The 16812-nt window shown below is 42.1% G+C and overlaps 3 protein-coding genes and 1 non-coding gene across 4 annotated transcripts; 1 reads left to right on the forward strand and 3 right to left on the reverse strand.

Annotated features, from left to right (window-relative positions):
• Positions 1-4514: 4514 nt before the first annotated feature.
• Positions 4515-5112, reverse strand: LOC107275481 (basic blue protein). The gene is made up of 2 exons (XM_015779349.1): positions 4902-5112; positions 4515-4717 (listed from the first exon to the last, which is right to left on the reverse strand). Exons 1-2 carry the CDS (start codon positions 5110-5112, stop codon positions 4515-4517), a joined length of 414 nt encoding a protein of 137 aa, XP_015634835.1.
• Positions 5113-6002: 890 nt separating this feature from the next.
• On the reverse strand, positions 6003-9568 carry LOC4335836 (WAT1-related protein At3g30340). Its single transcript, XM_015779662.3, has 6 exons — positions 9036-9568; positions 8772-8834; positions 8529-8645; positions 7674-8106; positions 6895-7046; positions 6003-6448 (listed from the first exon to the last, which is right to left on the reverse strand). Exons 1-6 carry the CDS (start codon positions 9215-9217, stop codon positions 6271-6273), a joined length of 1125 nt encoding a protein of 374 aa, XP_015635148.1. The 5' UTR covers positions 9218-9568; the 3' UTR covers positions 6003-6270.
• Positions 9569-12800: 3232 nt separating this feature from the next.
• On the reverse strand, positions 12801-12939 carry LOC112938883 (small nucleolar RNA Z247). Its single transcript, XR_003242202.1, has one exon. It is a non-coding gene; the product is annotated as a small nucleolar RNA Z247 (small nucleolar RNA).
• A 2922-nt stretch (positions 12940-15861) lies between these two features.
• Positions 15862-16635, forward strand: LOC4335837 (uncharacterized). The gene has a single exon (XM_015779814.3). The coding sequence runs from the start codon at positions 16004-16006 to the stop codon at positions 16517-16519; it is 516 nt and encodes a 171-aa protein (XP_015635300.1). The 5' UTR covers positions 15862-16003; the 3' UTR covers positions 16520-16635.
• Positions 16636-16812: the final 177 nt, after the last annotated feature.

Here is a 16812-nt window from a genome sequence, read left to right on the forward strand (position 1 = left end):
AATGATCGCTGGGTGATCCCTTATATCAGCTCTTTGTTCCTGCCACGCCATGCGTCATGTAATAATAACTGGGCGGAAAGAAATTCTTGCGTTATGTCATTTTGGTGGAGCTTTGCACCTTTCAACAAGGACATCTCTCTTCGAGTCTTTGCCTCGGGTAGAGACTGGAAATGCCGGAAAATATTTTAAGCCCTTGATGTTGCATATTCTCATTTTTTATACAGTCACGTGGAGCATTCAAAGTCAAACTGAACATCACATGGAGAAAAAGCAACATATCAAACTACACAAAGTGATATAACACTGAATTTGTTATTTTTGTTTTTCCATGTTTGTGAAGGGATATGTAGCACAACTCGTTTATGTTTGTCCATTTTTTTTTATAAAAAGTTTCATAACTATTTGTACTATGTGCAACAAACATTTTAAAATAAGGTATGCGATAAATATACTTCCGTAAGAAAGCATCTTTATCTACAGTCTAAAGGTGCATTAATATTCGATGGTCGAAAGAAGCTAGCATCAAGATTCTCTCTACCTATTATCTAAAGATGCATCATTTATATTTGACGGCTAAAAGAAATTATCATCAAGATTATCTCTATCTATTGTCTAAAGACGCATCATCATCTGTGATCATCAAAAGAAGCCATCATCAAGATTCCTGAAAAGGCCTATATAAAAATCCCAAGAGAAGCCAAGAGAAGTGAGGATCCACTTTTGGAAATGCTAGACTTTGTTTGCATTATATATAGAGTGACTCTAATCCATAGAGGAACGTGGAGAGCTCCTTGGAGGGGTGCACCTTCTTGCGCGTCGAGCCACCATCGTCCTTGTTGGCTCCCGCTCATCATCATCCAAATCTAGAGTCGGCCTCAAAGGCACCGTGCAATAGTGGCATGGCATCATAACCATCGGGAAGAGGTGGCGAGACGAGGTGGCAATTCGTTGGGCGCAAGACCGATGACCTCCCTCAACTGCCACCAAGCGAAACAACAGGTCGTGGGAGCCCTGGGCGGTAGAAGCAGTAACAGGTTGTGCGGGTGGAGACCGGTTGAGGCCACATCTATCTTGCCTCCACTGAGTGCGGTAAGCTTCACAACATTCCCTATTCACCGCTTCCGTGGGCACTTCTCGAGCCGCCGCCGTCGTTGCCATTCATCCATGCTACCAAGCTTCGAGGATGTTGCCTCCATAATTGGATCCATGGTGCCGAGCTTCAGGCTATTGCCACCACCGAGGATTCACGCCAAGCTCCTTGGCCGCCATCACCACAAGCCGGGTCGCGCTGTCCGCTCCTCCTCCACCACCGTTGACAACCACAACACCATCCTCTCCGGCCACCCACCTCTACCGCCGCATTCACTGGATTTTTCACATTTTGATCCTTTTGAAAAACTTATTTCGCAAATAGACCTCTGAAAAAACTTATCCCAGAAATGGTCCTTTTTGGGGCGCCAGAGTGGCTGGCGCCGTCATCCAACGGGACGGCGCCAGCCTCTCTGGCGCCGTCCTCCTGCCACCGTGGCGCACGCGAACCGATGTGGCAGGAGGAGGGCGCCAGCCATGCTGGCGCCGCCCCAGCCTAGTGCCGCCGCCTCCATTCCTGTTTCTCTGTATGGAGTTGCAACGGTGTCATTTTTATTTTATTTTTTCGGATGTTTTTTCACACTCAGGATCACGATACAACCAACCATAAAAAAAATTTAAACTCGAACTACCACTTAGCTAAGTCTGAAAATATCTAGCATACCACTTAGTCTACTTTGCACCTTCACTAAAATTAGACCATAACTCCTTTAGTAAAACCCTTTGATCAGCATGTTAAACATAATGCACTCTACCACTATATGAAATTACTTAATCTAATTCAAAATATAACCATATTCAAAATATAACCATATGAAATGACATATATAAGTTAAACAGTACATAGAGATGCAATTTTTTTATTTTTATTTCATTTTTTGATATTTTTTTTCATACTTAGGAGAACATAGGAACCAACCGTATAAAAAATAAACTCAAACGGACAAAATATGTGACATGTAGAATTTTCCAAAACTCTACCGAAACGAACAAAATATGCCATCTATTAAAATAGGCGTAACTTTCTCATACGGACTCGGAATCAGGCAAATAATATATGCACGGACATCTACAGAAAAAGTTACATCCAATTCTCCCCCGCTTTGCCGGGTTCGGCGATATTAAAACCTCCAAATTCCGCTTGCAAGATTGTGTTTTTGAGGAGAGAAGTTTTTCGGTGGAGCTTTGGAAAATTCCATATGCCACATATTTCGTCCGTTTGAGTTTATTTTTTACGTGGTTGGTTCCTGTGAGTTCCTAAGTGTGAAAAAAATATCAAAAAAGTAAAATAAAAATAAAAAAGTTGCACATCTCTCTCCTCTGCACTAGTTCGGAGAGAGGAGAGGAGAGGAAAAATTCTACATGTCACATATTACGTCCATTTGAGTTCAATTTTTCTATGGTTGGTTCTTGTATGTCCCTAAGCGTGAAAAAAATATCAAACAAATAAAACAAAAATAAAAAAATTCGGGGGGGGGGGGGGGCGCCAGCCACTCTGGCGCACTCCCCCTAGCCACCTCAGCATCACCCCGCCACGTCGGTGGTGGGACGGCGCCAGCCTCTTTGGCGCCGTCCTGTTGAACGACGGCGCCAGCCACTCTGGCGCCCCAAAAAGGACCATTTTTGGGATAAGTTTTTCTAGGGATCTACTTGCGAAATAAGTTTTTCAAAAGGACCAAAATGTGAAAAATCCAGCCGCATTCATGCAGACGGCTGGCGAGTTCGAGCTCGCCGGGTCTCTTGCCACCCTCCTCTTCTTCTCCGCTGCCACGAACCACCAGAGCCCCTCGTCGTCAACCTCCCAGTCTCCCACTGTCACTGCTGCCTCCAGCGGACGGGCTCGCCAGCCACCGCCCCTTTCCCTGCCAGCTAGCTCCCGGGGAAGAGAGGGGATAAGTGGAAGTCCACTTACATGTGGCCCCTACATGTATTTTTTTTCTAACTAGAATGCCACGTCAGCAAAAACGACCATCCATACTGTCTTACACCGTTATTCAACCCAGTTTTGCAAAACATCAGGGTTCGAAATTTCTAGTATCGCGGTTTGAGGATACGATTCAAAACGTTAACATGAGGGACCTAAAGGGAACTTATTCTTCCCCGACAATTATACCGGCTCTCATGGGCCTACATGAGTCGCCAGGTGGTGTAGTTGGGCCTGCATTGAGTGGTTGAGCCGCGAAAGGAAGCCCATACCAATGGTAGCGCGCGAACCAATTATACGGGCTTTGTTGGGCCTGCAATAGCGGAATTAATCCAGCTCAGTGACGTCTCTTTCTTCTCCGGGATTGATCGCCGGCAAATTAAACCTCGATCTAGCGGTGAGCTAGCGCCATGGGGCATGATAATGGTCGCAGAGGTGAAGTCAAAATGGGTGTGCCTCTCATTCAACGATCAACTTCAGATCTAGACTCAACCAAACCCCTTAATTTGAAGCCACATAGCATGCAAAACAAGAGATCAGTATTAGGAGGCACATACGCGTGGCGTGATCTAGCAAAGTGTGTTGATCTCTCTTGTTCTCTTTGTGAAGCAAGGGCATATGAGTGCCTCTGCTGCCCACGCTTAGTTCTCTCAAAATAAACCGTCGCAAGTTTTTTTCTAAAAGCTTTGAAATGTACCTATAATATAATTTTAGTTCAACTACAATATAATTGTACTATGGTGGTGTTTGAATCTCCTGAAGATGAAGATGAAGATTAAGTGTTTCACGTAAAACGAGGTGGTAATAATGTGTGATTAATTAAGTTTTAATTATTACAAACTTGAAAAACGGATTGATTTGATAGTTTAGAACAACTTTCATATAGAAAGTTTTTGCACGAAACGTACCGTTTAGCAGTTTGAAAAGCGTGCCACGAGTATCCAAAATTTAATCCAAAAGTTGTTGGAGAAAAGAACATGGCCTATATATAACTATACCATAACCTCTAAATAATTTATGTATGAAGTTACAGGTATTTTTTTTTGATACTTGTATATAAATTAGATAAAAGTTATTTATAATGTGATTATAATATAGTTATATAGTGTAATTACAGTACAATTACATTATAATTATATTGAATTTTTTTAATAAAAAACTCGTATAGTCCCTAAATAAATCGTCGAGGGTTGTCAAAAACACACTTAAATCTTTCTTGTTTAATCAGTGATGGAGCCAGAAAGTTTTTTAAACTAGTATTTGCTTATTTGCTATAGAAATTTTATCATCAATTTACTGTAAATATATTGAAATTTAATGAAGTTTTCGTCGGTGAGCCTGGGCGGTGGCTCCGCCGCTGTGTTTAATAAAGAACGATGTGCAACAAAATCTCATATAACCATGGATATTCGGATGACAAAAACCGGGCCGAAGAGTAGTCATATTCATCCGTCCACGATCGATCCATTCGATCGATCTTTCGTTTTTGGTGTCTTTGCTATTATCTAGCGGTGACCGCGATCTTCATCATGCCCTTGTCGCAGTCGCCCGGGAAGCCGGAGACGAAGAAGGTGACGCCGGGGGGCAGCGCGACGCGGTCGTCGCCGGAGCCGTACGCCGTCGCGTTGGCCGGCGCCCTGCACAGCGCGTAGTCCACGTCGCCCACCACCACCACGTTGTGCGCGCTCGCGTCGTAGCTGAACACTGCGTTTTACACGCACGCCGCCCGCCGCCGCCGCCGCCGCGGGCGCCATTAGCACCGGCCATGACGGATCAGTTTCAGTAAAAAGAAGAAGAAGAAGAAGAAGAAGAAGAAGAAGAAGACAGATGAAGCAAGCAGAGGGAGAGCAAGCTAAGCTAGCTAGACATGGATGGAGCAATTAGCTACCGAGCACGTCGCCCGCCTTGAAGGGCTTGTAGTTGGGCCACCCGACGACGCCGGGGCTCCAGCCGGCACCGTCGCCGACGGGCCACTCCCTCCGCGCCGCCGCCGGTTCGACGCCGCATTGCAGCGCCAGGATGACAAGGAGCAGGAGCAGGCCGAGGTGAACGGAGCAGATGGCCTTATCGCCGCCGCGGCCGCCGCGTGCCAGCGCCATTGGAGCAGGAGTAGTCTCGAGCGAAGAACGCGGAAGAGCTTAAGGCTATAGGCCTCGGTAAAAGTCCTTGGGTCAAAGGCTCTCCTTTTGTGGCAACAACAGGCCTCCTACCATTCTTGCTCTCTCCATTTTATAATATAAGATATAATTTTTTTCTAGATATTTTATAATATAAAACGTCCATACATACTATATAGAATTAGCTAGCACATCCTCCTTATTGAAATATAATTAACTAGTACATTCTCTAATTTTATTGGGTACATATATTGTATTTATTAGAGTGATTTAAGCTAGGAGGTGATAGTAATTGTTTTTTAATGTTTGGATTAAGGATAATTATACACTATATTTTGAAACGGAGGGATAATAATTTAAACTCTTAGGCAAAACAAGGGATAAGTGTTAGCAGGTATTAATTCTTGGCTTCTTGCCTTTGTGATTGCTCATTGCTCATCATCAACACCGGGTTCACATTCTCTACCATAATGATACTATCATTATAGATACTAACGTGTGGGACAATAGAAGGGTAGAATCCATATGTCAATGATTGTAATGGTAGTACCACCACAAAAATGACTCTGGTCCTACTCTCATTCCAAGGCTTTCTTCGTGACGCTTCTAGCATGAGAGGAAAACCTGATATTCTTAGAGTGTCATTTATTTTAGAACAAATTTTGAATTTTAAGATTGTACTTATTTTGAGGTGGTGTGAGTATATATTTTGTAAACCAAACAACATTTCACATTGATTTGTGAATGTATTCAGAGCTTTAAATGCACAACGGTTTATACAAGAATTGTTGAAAAGTATTTTAATAGAATTCTTGATTTTTTAGTGCGTGGGTTCCATGTGCCCACTTACTAGTATATATGGAGTGCGTTCATTTCACTTCAAACTATATGTAAATATCATTCTCTTGATCCGTTACAACTTACAAGCATACAAAATTAATCATCTTGACCAACTTCCTTCCTAATTGGTCGAAATGCATATATATATATAGGGCAGGAAATCTTTTTTCTGCCGTGAGGACTAATTTCACTACTTGATGCATATGAATTCATTTTTTCTTTTAATCCACGGTCGAGTGCGACGTCCTTCACCGGCGAGCATGCGTTGCGTATAGCTTGTTAATTATTGTTACGACATTACTAGACAGTTTGCATCTGTACATTAGTGGTTTCTTGATCATCATGGCCGTGTTGTTGTTGCAGCACAGGCACAGCTTCCTTGGCTGGATGAGATGATGATGATGATGGTGATGCCTCCTTACTCTTTCCCCAGAGAACGAAATACAGGCCCATGATAACCAAAGCAGAACCTATCACACTGCACATATATAGCTAGTGTCAAATAAAACATGATCAATATGATGACAATAGTAATTACTCACTCCATTTCAGATTATAAGTCGTTTTAACTTTGTAATATTACTCTATTTATCTAAAACTTGGTCAAACTTTAAATAGTTTGACTTTAACAAAAGTCAAAACGACTTGTAATCTGAAACGGAGGGAGTAATTAAACATGACAAATACACATAACTATAACGTACTAACTCCGTTTTAAAATATAATGATTTTTAGAATTCAAATTTTATACCATAATATAAGGATTCGATCATACACTTATTGTCATGATTCCAAAGCCAATCACATGCTTGCAAAGGGAATATAAGTAATTCAAAATTTAAGAATTGACAACTGAAATGACTAAAAGAGAATTTTAAACAAGCTAAAAAAATATTATATTTTTAAAACGGAGAGAGTACTTACGTTCCAAGGTGAAGTTGCTCACGGAGAACGATGACGTTGATAGCAGCTGCAATGATCTGGATTAGAGGCGTGAATGCAGTCGTGAACACCGGCCCTCTCTGCTCCACACACCATGACATTGCCAAGAACCCTATTCCTGACCCAACTATCCCCTGCATATATAGATATCAATTCATCCATCCATCAGTTGCAATTAATTAATAACAATTGTTCTAATTAATTAATTAAGGTATGGTACGTTAAAACGCACTAAGAATGCGCAATAACTAAAACATGCTCCTTACATAGTAAAATTTTTACTGCGAGTTATATCGTTCTCAGATATCATATTCTTCCTCCGTTTAAGGTTATAAGTCGTTTTGACTTTGGTCAAAGTCAAATTGCTTCAAGTTTGACCAAGTTTGTAGAAAAAAATAGTATCAACCCGAGACAAATTTATTTTGAAAATATATTTAATTAACTAATTTGGTATTGTAAATATTACTATATTTGCGTATAAACTTAGTCAAACTTGAAGTAGTTTGACTTTGACCAAAATCAAAACAATTTATAATATGAAACGGATGGAGTAGTAAACATTTTACTACTAGGCTCAATAAGAGTATCCGACAAATTTGACTACTAAGCTCAATAAGAGTATCCGACAAATTTGACTACTAAGCTCAATAAGAGTATGACAATGATTGCTCTCGCAGTTAAAATTATACAATGTTAAGTTTGTTTTAGCTATATTGCAATATAGGTGTAGTATAGCACGGAGTATATCTATAGTCACGTACCACAAAGAGCACGGTGATGATCTGAAGCTTGGTCCTTAAGATCCATGGGGGCAAGCTAACCCTGTCGATGGCCAAGGCGACCACGGCCATCTGGAGGAAGCTGAGGAAGAACATCAGGGCCGTCCCCGAGTAGAGAGCCGGGTACTTCCTGGCGATCCTCGACTGCAGGATGAACCACAGCGACCAGCAGGCCGACCCACCCAGCAACGCCACCGACCCGATCGCCCATCTGTGCGCGCCGCCGACATGACCGGCGGCGATCACCGCCGCCGATGCCATCGGAGAGGAAGAAGATGATGATGAAGAAGATGAAGATGATAGCTTGGTGAGCGATGGGCCCTGGTAGAGAGCAAGGACCATTGCTCCGCTGAATCCTAACACCGTGCCTCCCACTTTAGCTATGCCAGCTATGTTCAGGTTAACTTTCTCCAGCCTGCACATATTTCAATCTTAAATTTGATTAGAAATTTTAAGTATCTCAAGATATTTAAATTTTACACTATTTTTTTTATCTCGGGATACTTAGTACCGAAGATACTAAAATCTAAGTAATTTTATCATTTTTGAAAAAAATATTAGAAAATAGCATATTTTCTAGTGTAAAATTTAATACATATACTTAAGCACCGTAAATTTTCTATCAAAATTTACACTAGAAAATTCGGTACCTATCGATACCTTCTCAAATATGGTAAAATTACCCTAATTTGTTCTTCTATACTCATTTCATATTTTCATGCATACCAATTAAAAAGTCCTGTTTTCCATGCAGATGTATGTATGTTTTGAGTTAGTTAATTATTATATATTCTAGCTAGGGGGAAATTAATGAATGAATGAATGAATTGTAATTACCCATAAGGCAGAGCTACAAGGAAGGTGAAGATGGGAGTCATGTTGATGAAGGCGCAGGCGAATGTTGCGGTGGTGTACTGCAGCCCCAGGAAGAAGAGCCACTGGGTAAGGGACGCTCTGCACGCAGGTACACATTTGATTTAATCAATTCATCATTTGTTAGTGCATATATATACACATATAATGATCTTTCATCACGTTAATTAAACTATCTATGTAGTGTATATATGAAAAATGACTTGCCCGAGCACCGCACTGAAGAAGAGATACACCAAGATTTCAGCTGTTAGCTTTGGTCTTGTCTTCCTGCATCCATTCCATGCAGCACAATATATATCAGTTAATTCCTTAAAACATACATCTATATGTTACTATATATACAGCTACAATATATACAATAACAATTGTCGCTAATTAATCTATCAATTGGCATGCTAATATATACTGATCGCGAATTGGTGAAGAACTGAATCGATCAGAAATTCAGAATGCAGATATGCTATATACCTCTCCCGGAAGTAGGCGATCGGGGCGAGGAAGAGGGTGGCGATGAGCTGACGAAGCGTGATGAGGACGGTGGCGTGCATCCCCTCGTTCAGGGCCATCTTGATGAGGGTGTTCATCACCGCGAACACCACCACAACCCCAACCATTGTCAATGTTGGCTTCCAACTATTGCAGCTACCCATATCGATTCAGGATCGATCGATCTCTATCTAGCTGATCAATGGCTAGCTAGCTACAAAGCTAATCTGAAATATGTGTGTTTGTGTGTATATATATATGTGGTTGTTAATTGCTTTGGCACTGCTAAGTATATTGGCATCAAGGATGCTGCAGGTGGCAAGAATTTATATGCATGCCTGCCCTGGCCTCCAAGTGATGACAATCTGACAATATTCCGTTCCTTGCTTAATTACATGTATCACGCGGTACGGGCGTATTTGCCCTTTGCTTTAATTAGGTGCACTCAAGAATGATGCCAATAAGGTATGGTACGAACAAATGTATTAGTTATTAATTAGCTTTACTTTAATTCCTACACCACTCAAGATGAACAATTTATAATTAATTATCACCTGCATGACCAAAATATTTTTTTTAAAAAAAGCTGAAGAATTTGTTCATCAACTTTATGCAAGCATTTTTTTTAAAAAAAAAGAGGAAAGAGAGGTTTGGATTCTTTGGCTAGCTTGGAAAAGGTACGCGTTAGATTACATATATAATTAACAAGGAGTAATGATCCTAATATATGTATGTGTCAAAGACACTGATGAGGAGAGATCTTCCAAATTAACACAGTTGTTAGTATATGCAAATTAATCCGGCCTGTTCTTAATTTTCTCCTGCCTTAGATCGATCATATCTATCTAATACTCTAGCAGTGGTTAATTTTGTCCTGCAGCTTTAATTTGATCACAGGGAGAGGGATGCTAGCTGTAGATATATATATTTATCAAAGGCCGACAGCATATGTACAGGGAGATTGAAAGGAAAAGAGATGCTTTCTTTGGTGCGTCATCCGTCGTTGGTCAGCAAGGTGACTTGAGGGGAAGGGAAAAAAAGAGTTAAAGGTCATATAGACTTAATAGTATATGCTCCAACAAGGAAAAGAATGATCGTTAAAAAAAGAAAAAAAATATGTACACCTCAAATTGACACAAATATATAGTCCCTCCGCTTCATATTATAAATCGTTTTGACCTTTTTCTAAGTCAAATTTTATAGAAAAAATTAGCACAATCTTAAACATCAAATAGATGTTTGTTTTGTGTTAAAAGTACTACTATATTTTTTTAAAAGTTTGATTAGGAAAATAATTAAACGACTTATAATATAAAACAAAAGGAAGTAGCAAACTATATAAATCAGATACCATGCATGCATATATAGCTGGGCCAGCTCTTTTCTCTTCAGGGCATCCAATGCTCCTCCATTGTTGAACAAGTATTGATCATTTAGAACATTCAATGCTCGCATGAAAGAATTGATGTGCCATTTTTTTTGCCAGATTGAACACATGGGCCGGCCGGGCGACCCCTAACAATTCTGTTTACGTTAGTCATCTTCATGGCATCTTAGACCGTTCTTCCCTCGATGTTCCCAACCTCACTACTCTCATTTTTTATGTGCTCTACCCAACTGCTAAAAGATACGTTTCTTTAACAAGTGTCTATACAAAAGTTTTATTTTTTTTCAAAAACATGCAAAAAGATCGCATGCCAATATATTAAAACGAGAGTTTAGTTACACACTGTATATAAAAGGTGCTATAATTTTTAAAATTTTTTAAAGCTAATACTTAATTATTCTTGTGATAATTCATCGATTTTTTTACATGCGAAGAGAAAGGGTTTTCAATGCCTCCAAAAGAACACGGTCTTTAAAGAAAGAGAAAATCCCCTATATACCTATGAAAGTTCACATAATCCCTTCTATACCCCTGAATTTTGCTCAATCCTTTATATACCCCTGAATTTTAGTTTGGATCCCTTTCATGCCCTTTCCGTTAGTTGACCGTTAAATTCTTTTGAAAAAGTCCATTTTGCCCTTTGCTATGAAGAAACATAATAAATTAATGAAGTATATTGTTGGAATGTAAAAATTTATTGGATGAGACTATTATATTTATGAGTATGTGATGCACCATATTATTTGTGACAAATTTAGTTTTACATATGATATAAAAAGTTGATACTTATTTATTAGTTATTAAAAGTTCTTTTATGTAGCATATGTGTTTTCAAAGTAATACAACAGATTTGTTTATTACTTCAGAACACATATGCTAAAAAAATCTTTTAATAACTAATAAATAATTATTAATTTTTTATATCATATCTAAAAGTATATTTATCGCAAATAATATGGTGCAAAACTATCTCATAAACATAATAGTCTCATATAACAAATTTCTATGCTCCAACAATATACTCTATTAATTTATATGCTTCTTTATACCAAAGGACAAAATGGACTTGTTCATAAGAATTTAACGGTCAACTAACGGTCAACTAGCGGAAAGGACATAGATTGGATCCAAACTAAAATTCAAGGGTATGTAAGGGATTGAGCAAAATTTAGAAATACAGAAGGAATTAGGTGAACTTTCAAGGATACATAGGGGATTTTCTCTTAGAGAAACCGAGTGTAATATTACTCTAATATTATTATTTTCTTCTGCTTGAATTCTTCCTTTTGCTGGCGAAAGGAACCGTGTGTCACACGCTGGCACTTCGTGTCGGCCATATATATTTAGCCTCACATGTGCAGCATTAGTGTGCATTAATATGCTGATTTGTATGCCCCTGTCATATGTAAGAGTATATGCTAACCGACCAGGCATCATATCAGAAACAGTAAATATTCAACCTTTACGTACGTGCGCTGAATAATTTCTCTGCTTTTGCTTGCTCTTTTTTTCTAGGAACAATACTGTTATGATGTTTCATTAATTAAGCAATATTAATAATATTCCTTCTTTTCTGAAAAAAAAGGTTGCACGTATATGAATGGAGGGGCCCTCGCATCATAATTTAAAGAAAATACCTCTGAAACTTCACCCAATCCCTCCCATGCTCCTGAGATTTACTTATTTCCTTCCATACCCCTAAATTTTAGTTTGGATCTCTTCTATACCCCTTTCATTAGTTGACCTTTAGTTGACCATTAAGTTTCTATCACAAAGTCCAATTTGCCCTTTGGTATCAAGAAAATATAAATTTATGAAGTATATTGATGAAGTGAATAAATTTATGGTATGCGAATATTTGCAATGTACGATCAGGGATATGAATCAAGGAATGACCAATATGCTCAATTTTCATACCTGCACCATTTGCAGTGTGGAAGTTCCCTTGTATTTCTCCTTAGTCGTCAGCTTGTCCAACTCACTTGTGAGATGGTCAGTTGCCCCAGTGTGTATATACCAATTGGTATCAACACCGTAGGCATACGCAGCAGCCGCCACATGCCTCTCATCCGGCACATAATTTGCATCAAACCTGTGCCAGCATTCAGCAGCAACATGGCCTCTTTTGTAGCATACCTGACACACGGGACGGGTATCAACACACTGCTGCTGGTTGCCACCTCGCCCTCGATTTGCTCGCATGTTGCCGCGGCCACGGCTACCACCATCACCGCGACCACGTCCTGAGTTGCTCCCGCCAGCAGCGCTGGTACTGCCACCACGGGGAGCAAAGTTGCTGCGGCCTCCACTGCCACGAAGTGCTGCATTTGCCGATCCTTGTTGCCTCAAGTGCAGCATGTTCTCAAAATTAAGTAGTTGTGCATATAATTCTGTCATGGAGATGGGTTCAACCCTCATCCCAAGAGCAGAAACAAAGGAATCATAATCGCCATCTAGGCCATTTACAATATATGCAATCATATCTTCCTCATCTAGAGGTTTCCCGGTAGATGCAATCTCATCACTATAAGCCTTCATCTTCCCAAAATATTCAGAGATTGTCATTGTACCTTTACTTGTAGTTTGGAGCGCCAGCCGCACATTCAATGTGCGAGCACGGGTCTGCGATCCGAACATATCACCGATCGCCTTCCATGCCAGCGCCGCAGACCTTGCTCCTGCCACTTGGTTGAGTATATCACGTGACAGGGAGGAGAGGAGGAAGCCAAGCACCTGCTGATCAGCTGCAAACCACTCCTCGAAGGCCGGATTATCCACCATTACTGTCTTCTCCCCCTTTTCGCCTTCCTTCCGCTCGATCTGAGCTGCCGGCGCCATGGTTTTGCCGGTGAGGTAGCCCTCCAGTCATGCCCCGCGAACGGCCGCCAGGATCTGTGCCGTCCAAATGGCATGATTTTGTTTGGTGAGCTTTTCAGAAACATGGACGCCGAAGAGAGGGTTGCCGGTGGAGGTGGAGGATGAAGAGGAAGCCATGACAATCTATGCCAATAGGCTCTGATACCATGAAAGAAAACTAATATGGAGTAACGTTATCGGTGCGGAGAAAATTGACATTTAGCCACTTTCAAGGATGGGTTTCGCTGTAATGCCATTCCGCCAACTTGCTTCGCTAAAATGCCATTCCCACGCTCGCGCAACACGCTGCTTCGCCGTTTTTCCAATTTCACCGGATTAACACACAAAATCAGGAGTGTTGTGACCAATGTGCCCTTGGGTCATTCTTTAGGTCAGTGAGAGAAAGGGGATCGAGATGCGTTGGCTCTTGCTCACGGCGGCGCCCTAGATCGATCTCGTCGGCATCGCCATTCCACCCGCCGCCGCAGTCACCTCTCGCCCTCACCCAGCTGTAGCTCACGGCGGCGCTGCCATCGCCATTCCACCCGCCGCCGCCGCCGCCGTCGCCGCCGTCGCAGTCCCAATCTCGCGCTCACCAATACTTCAATCAAATTTATCAGCTTATCAATCTTTCCATCATCAACTGAACTCCACTTCATCTCTATAGAACCATCAACCACTGCAACATCACTTGGACCTTCATCAACAACATGCTCACTCATTCCTTCAACCATCTTCCTATAACTTTCGATCCACTTGAAAAACTTGCAACAATTTGGCACCTATACATACATCAGTACAAAATTAGCCCCAATAACCAAAAGCAAGCAAATGCAACAAATTCAACCACTCACATCTTGTTCGTTTTCCTCGCATTTGAAGAAAACCTTTCCACCATGCCTCATCGATCTGCACTCTACTACTGCAGCGCCACACCTAGGGCAACGAATGAGAGGAAGGCCGCTAGATCCTACGGGTAGCCGAGCAGGAAAGGAGCTACCTTGCGACATCCCGAAATCCTCGCTTCCAGCTGCATACCTTCGCTGCATAGCCCCCCTAGGGTTAGGGTTTCCTCTCATCTCCGCAAATCAGCGCCGGCGAAAGTGGCACAGCGGCGGTGGAGCAAAGCGGCACAGCGGCGGCGGCAGATAAGAGCGGCACGGCGGCGGCGGCGAAGTAGAGCGGCAGCGTTGTGGCGGAGTAGAGTGGCGGCGGCGGAGCAAAGCGGCACAGCGCGGCGGCGGAGTAGATCGGCAGAGCGGCGACGGTGTAGAGCGGCAGCGTGGCGGCGCTTGCTGCTTCATTTGGCACAAAAGGACCCCCAGGGGCAATTTGGTCAGCAGACAACTCACTTACGGGATTAATCCAGTGAAATTGGAAAAACGGCGAAGCAGCGTGTTGCGCGAGCGTGGGAATGGCATTTTAGCGAAGCAAGTTGGCGGAATGGCATTACAGCGAAACCCGTCCTTGAAAGTGGCTAAATGTCAATTTTCTCGTCGGTGCGACGGTTCGTGTTAATTGTATCGTAGCAAAACGGCGAGGAGGAGAAGTACATATATGTATGCGTCAGAGATTGGTTAGCCGGGATCCTATTTACATGTAATCAAAACAACCTTAGCTAAACTACCGGCCACCTAATCTCCAACTCATATGGTTTACAATGGATAAGCACATACTCTAACAGGCGGTAGCCATGAACGCCAGCCCTACACAAGAACGCTCTGAGCAAAACACAAGAACACAAATAAAAAAGACTACAAGAATATGGATTCTAATCTCTTGGTGGACGTCCACCCGTTTTTTCGTGTCAACTAAATGGTTATGAATTTTTTTAAAAAAAATTAACAAGATAGATTAATATGTAATATATCACTTTACAAATATGTAAGTTCATATTTGACTTCTACAAGTTGTAACAAAAAACTTTTTTTTAAGTTGTAACAAATATGTTACAAGAAACGGGTGGACGTTCACCCAAGTGTTTAAAACAGTTTCCCCATCTTGCTATAATACTTCACAATCGGTGATAATCCTTGTTCTTGTTGATGCTTCTAGTTTTGCAATCACCAACAATTTTTTTTTTGTTCTGGTCCACTGTCCTCACAAGTTCAGCTGCTAGAGAGGCCGGTCAGTCATTTTGGTAATTTTAGGCAGGAAACAACTGCATAACCAGCATTGGAATCCATCAACACATTGGTGATTTTGGTAATTTTAGGCAGGAAACAACTGCATAACCAGCATTGGAATCCATCAACACATTGGTGATCTAGTACACTCTGTTGACACACCATGCATCCAATCAAAGTGATGAGTATATCTGTGTTCCTTCCTTTACAATATTGCTTGCACTGGATCTTTCACAGCCACAGGAGCCATCTGTTTCTGCAGAACCAGATCGAAGGGGACAAAAAACTATCTGAATTTCCAGCTCAATCCACAGATCCTAGAAAACAGACGGCCAAATAAAACTGAACACCATTTGTCAGCATTTTGGTAAAGGCTCTGAACTTTTCAGGTGTAATGCAATTCATGGAAAGGAAACCAGAAAATGTCCGTAGTTTTGAGTGAAGCGAGGAGGAAGGAACAGAGATGTGAAGAACACTCCACCGACAATCTGTGTACATTTTCCATTCGGGTGCCAATATATACAGAACTCCTCCATTGATCATCTTGCTGGTGGCTTAATTAATATACGCAAGCACGATCAATGCCTCCTGTCAACGCGGGCACGGCGGCGCCGGACTCCGGCACCGGCAGCATTGCCGCGAACGACGGCGACGGCGACCTGCACGGCGAGCAGAGCAAGCTGGTCGCGATCTCCGACGAGGCGCCAAACGTCGACAGGGCGCTCGCCACCAGCCGCCCGGCGACCGCCGACGGCGCAGGCGGCGGGGACGACGTCTCGCCGAGACTGCGGCGGCGTCAGCGGCGGCGGCTGCTGGAGATCAAGAAACGTGGTCTGGAGGTCGAGGAGCAGACGCTGGCGCTGGAGCAGCGGCGGCTGAGGTGGGCCGCCGCGGACGCCGAGGCGCGCAGGGAGGAGGACGCGGAGCTGGAGAAGATGCGGGTGGAGAACGGCGTGGCGAGGGCGGAGAACGCGCGGCTGTGGAGGCGGCTGCTCCGGCGGCGGCGGGAACGGGAGCTCGGCGTCGGCGGCGTCAGGTCGAACAAGTGTCGCGACGGCGCTGCAGCAATGGAAGGAGAAGAGAAATCTGTACCGTAGTGTCATATGTTTCTTTTCTCAATTTTTTTCTTTTTCTTTTTTCTCTGAATTCTAGAAAAAAATTGTTGATGTTTTTTTTCTCCTCGAATTCCTAAAAAAAACAGGTTTAACCATCACCATTATAATAAAATTTGATAACTAAAAAAAAGTACTCCTAAATCTATGTCAGAATTTGATATATCCATATTCATTTACCCTACTTAAAAATTGGTAGTACCGAAATTCATTAAGGCCTTGTTCGGTTTAGAGGGGATTTATTCCACACCACAGGTGTGGAATTATTCCCCTCCAAT

This window comes from Oryza sativa, chromosome 4, assembly GCF_034140825.1.
Source record: "Oryza sativa Japonica Group chromosome 4, ASM3414082v1".
Classification (NCBI taxonomy): domain Eukaryota; kingdom Viridiplantae; phylum Streptophyta; class Magnoliopsida; order Poales; family Poaceae; genus Oryza; species Oryza sativa.

Bases quoted from the DNA above. Each gene is read 5' to 3' on its own strand.
- LOC4335837 (XM_015779814.3), top strand. From the start codon at position 16,004: ATGCCTCCTGTCAACGCGGGCACGGCGGCGCCGGACTCCGGCACCGGC.
- LOC4335836 (XM_015779662.3), bottom strand. From the start codon at position 9,217: ATGGGTAGCTGCAATAGTTGGAAGCCAACATTGACAATGGTTGGGGTT. The intron at 8,835-9,035 runs GTATATAGCATA...GAATGGATGCAG, and splicing joins ATCGCCTACTTCCGGGAGAG to GAAGACAAGACCAAAGCTAA. The intron at 6,449-6,894 runs GTAAGTACTCTC...ATATATGTGCAG, and splicing joins GAGCAACTTCACCTTGGAAC to TGTGATAGGTTCTGCTTTGG.
- LOC107275481 (XM_015779349.1), bottom strand. From the start codon at position 5,112: ATGGCGCTGGCACGCGGCGGCCGCGGCGGCGATAAGGCCATCTGCTCC. The intron at 4,718-4,901 runs GTAGCTAATTGC...TGTAAAACGCAG, and splicing joins CAAGGCGGGCGACGTGCTCG to TGTTCAGCTACGACGCGAGC.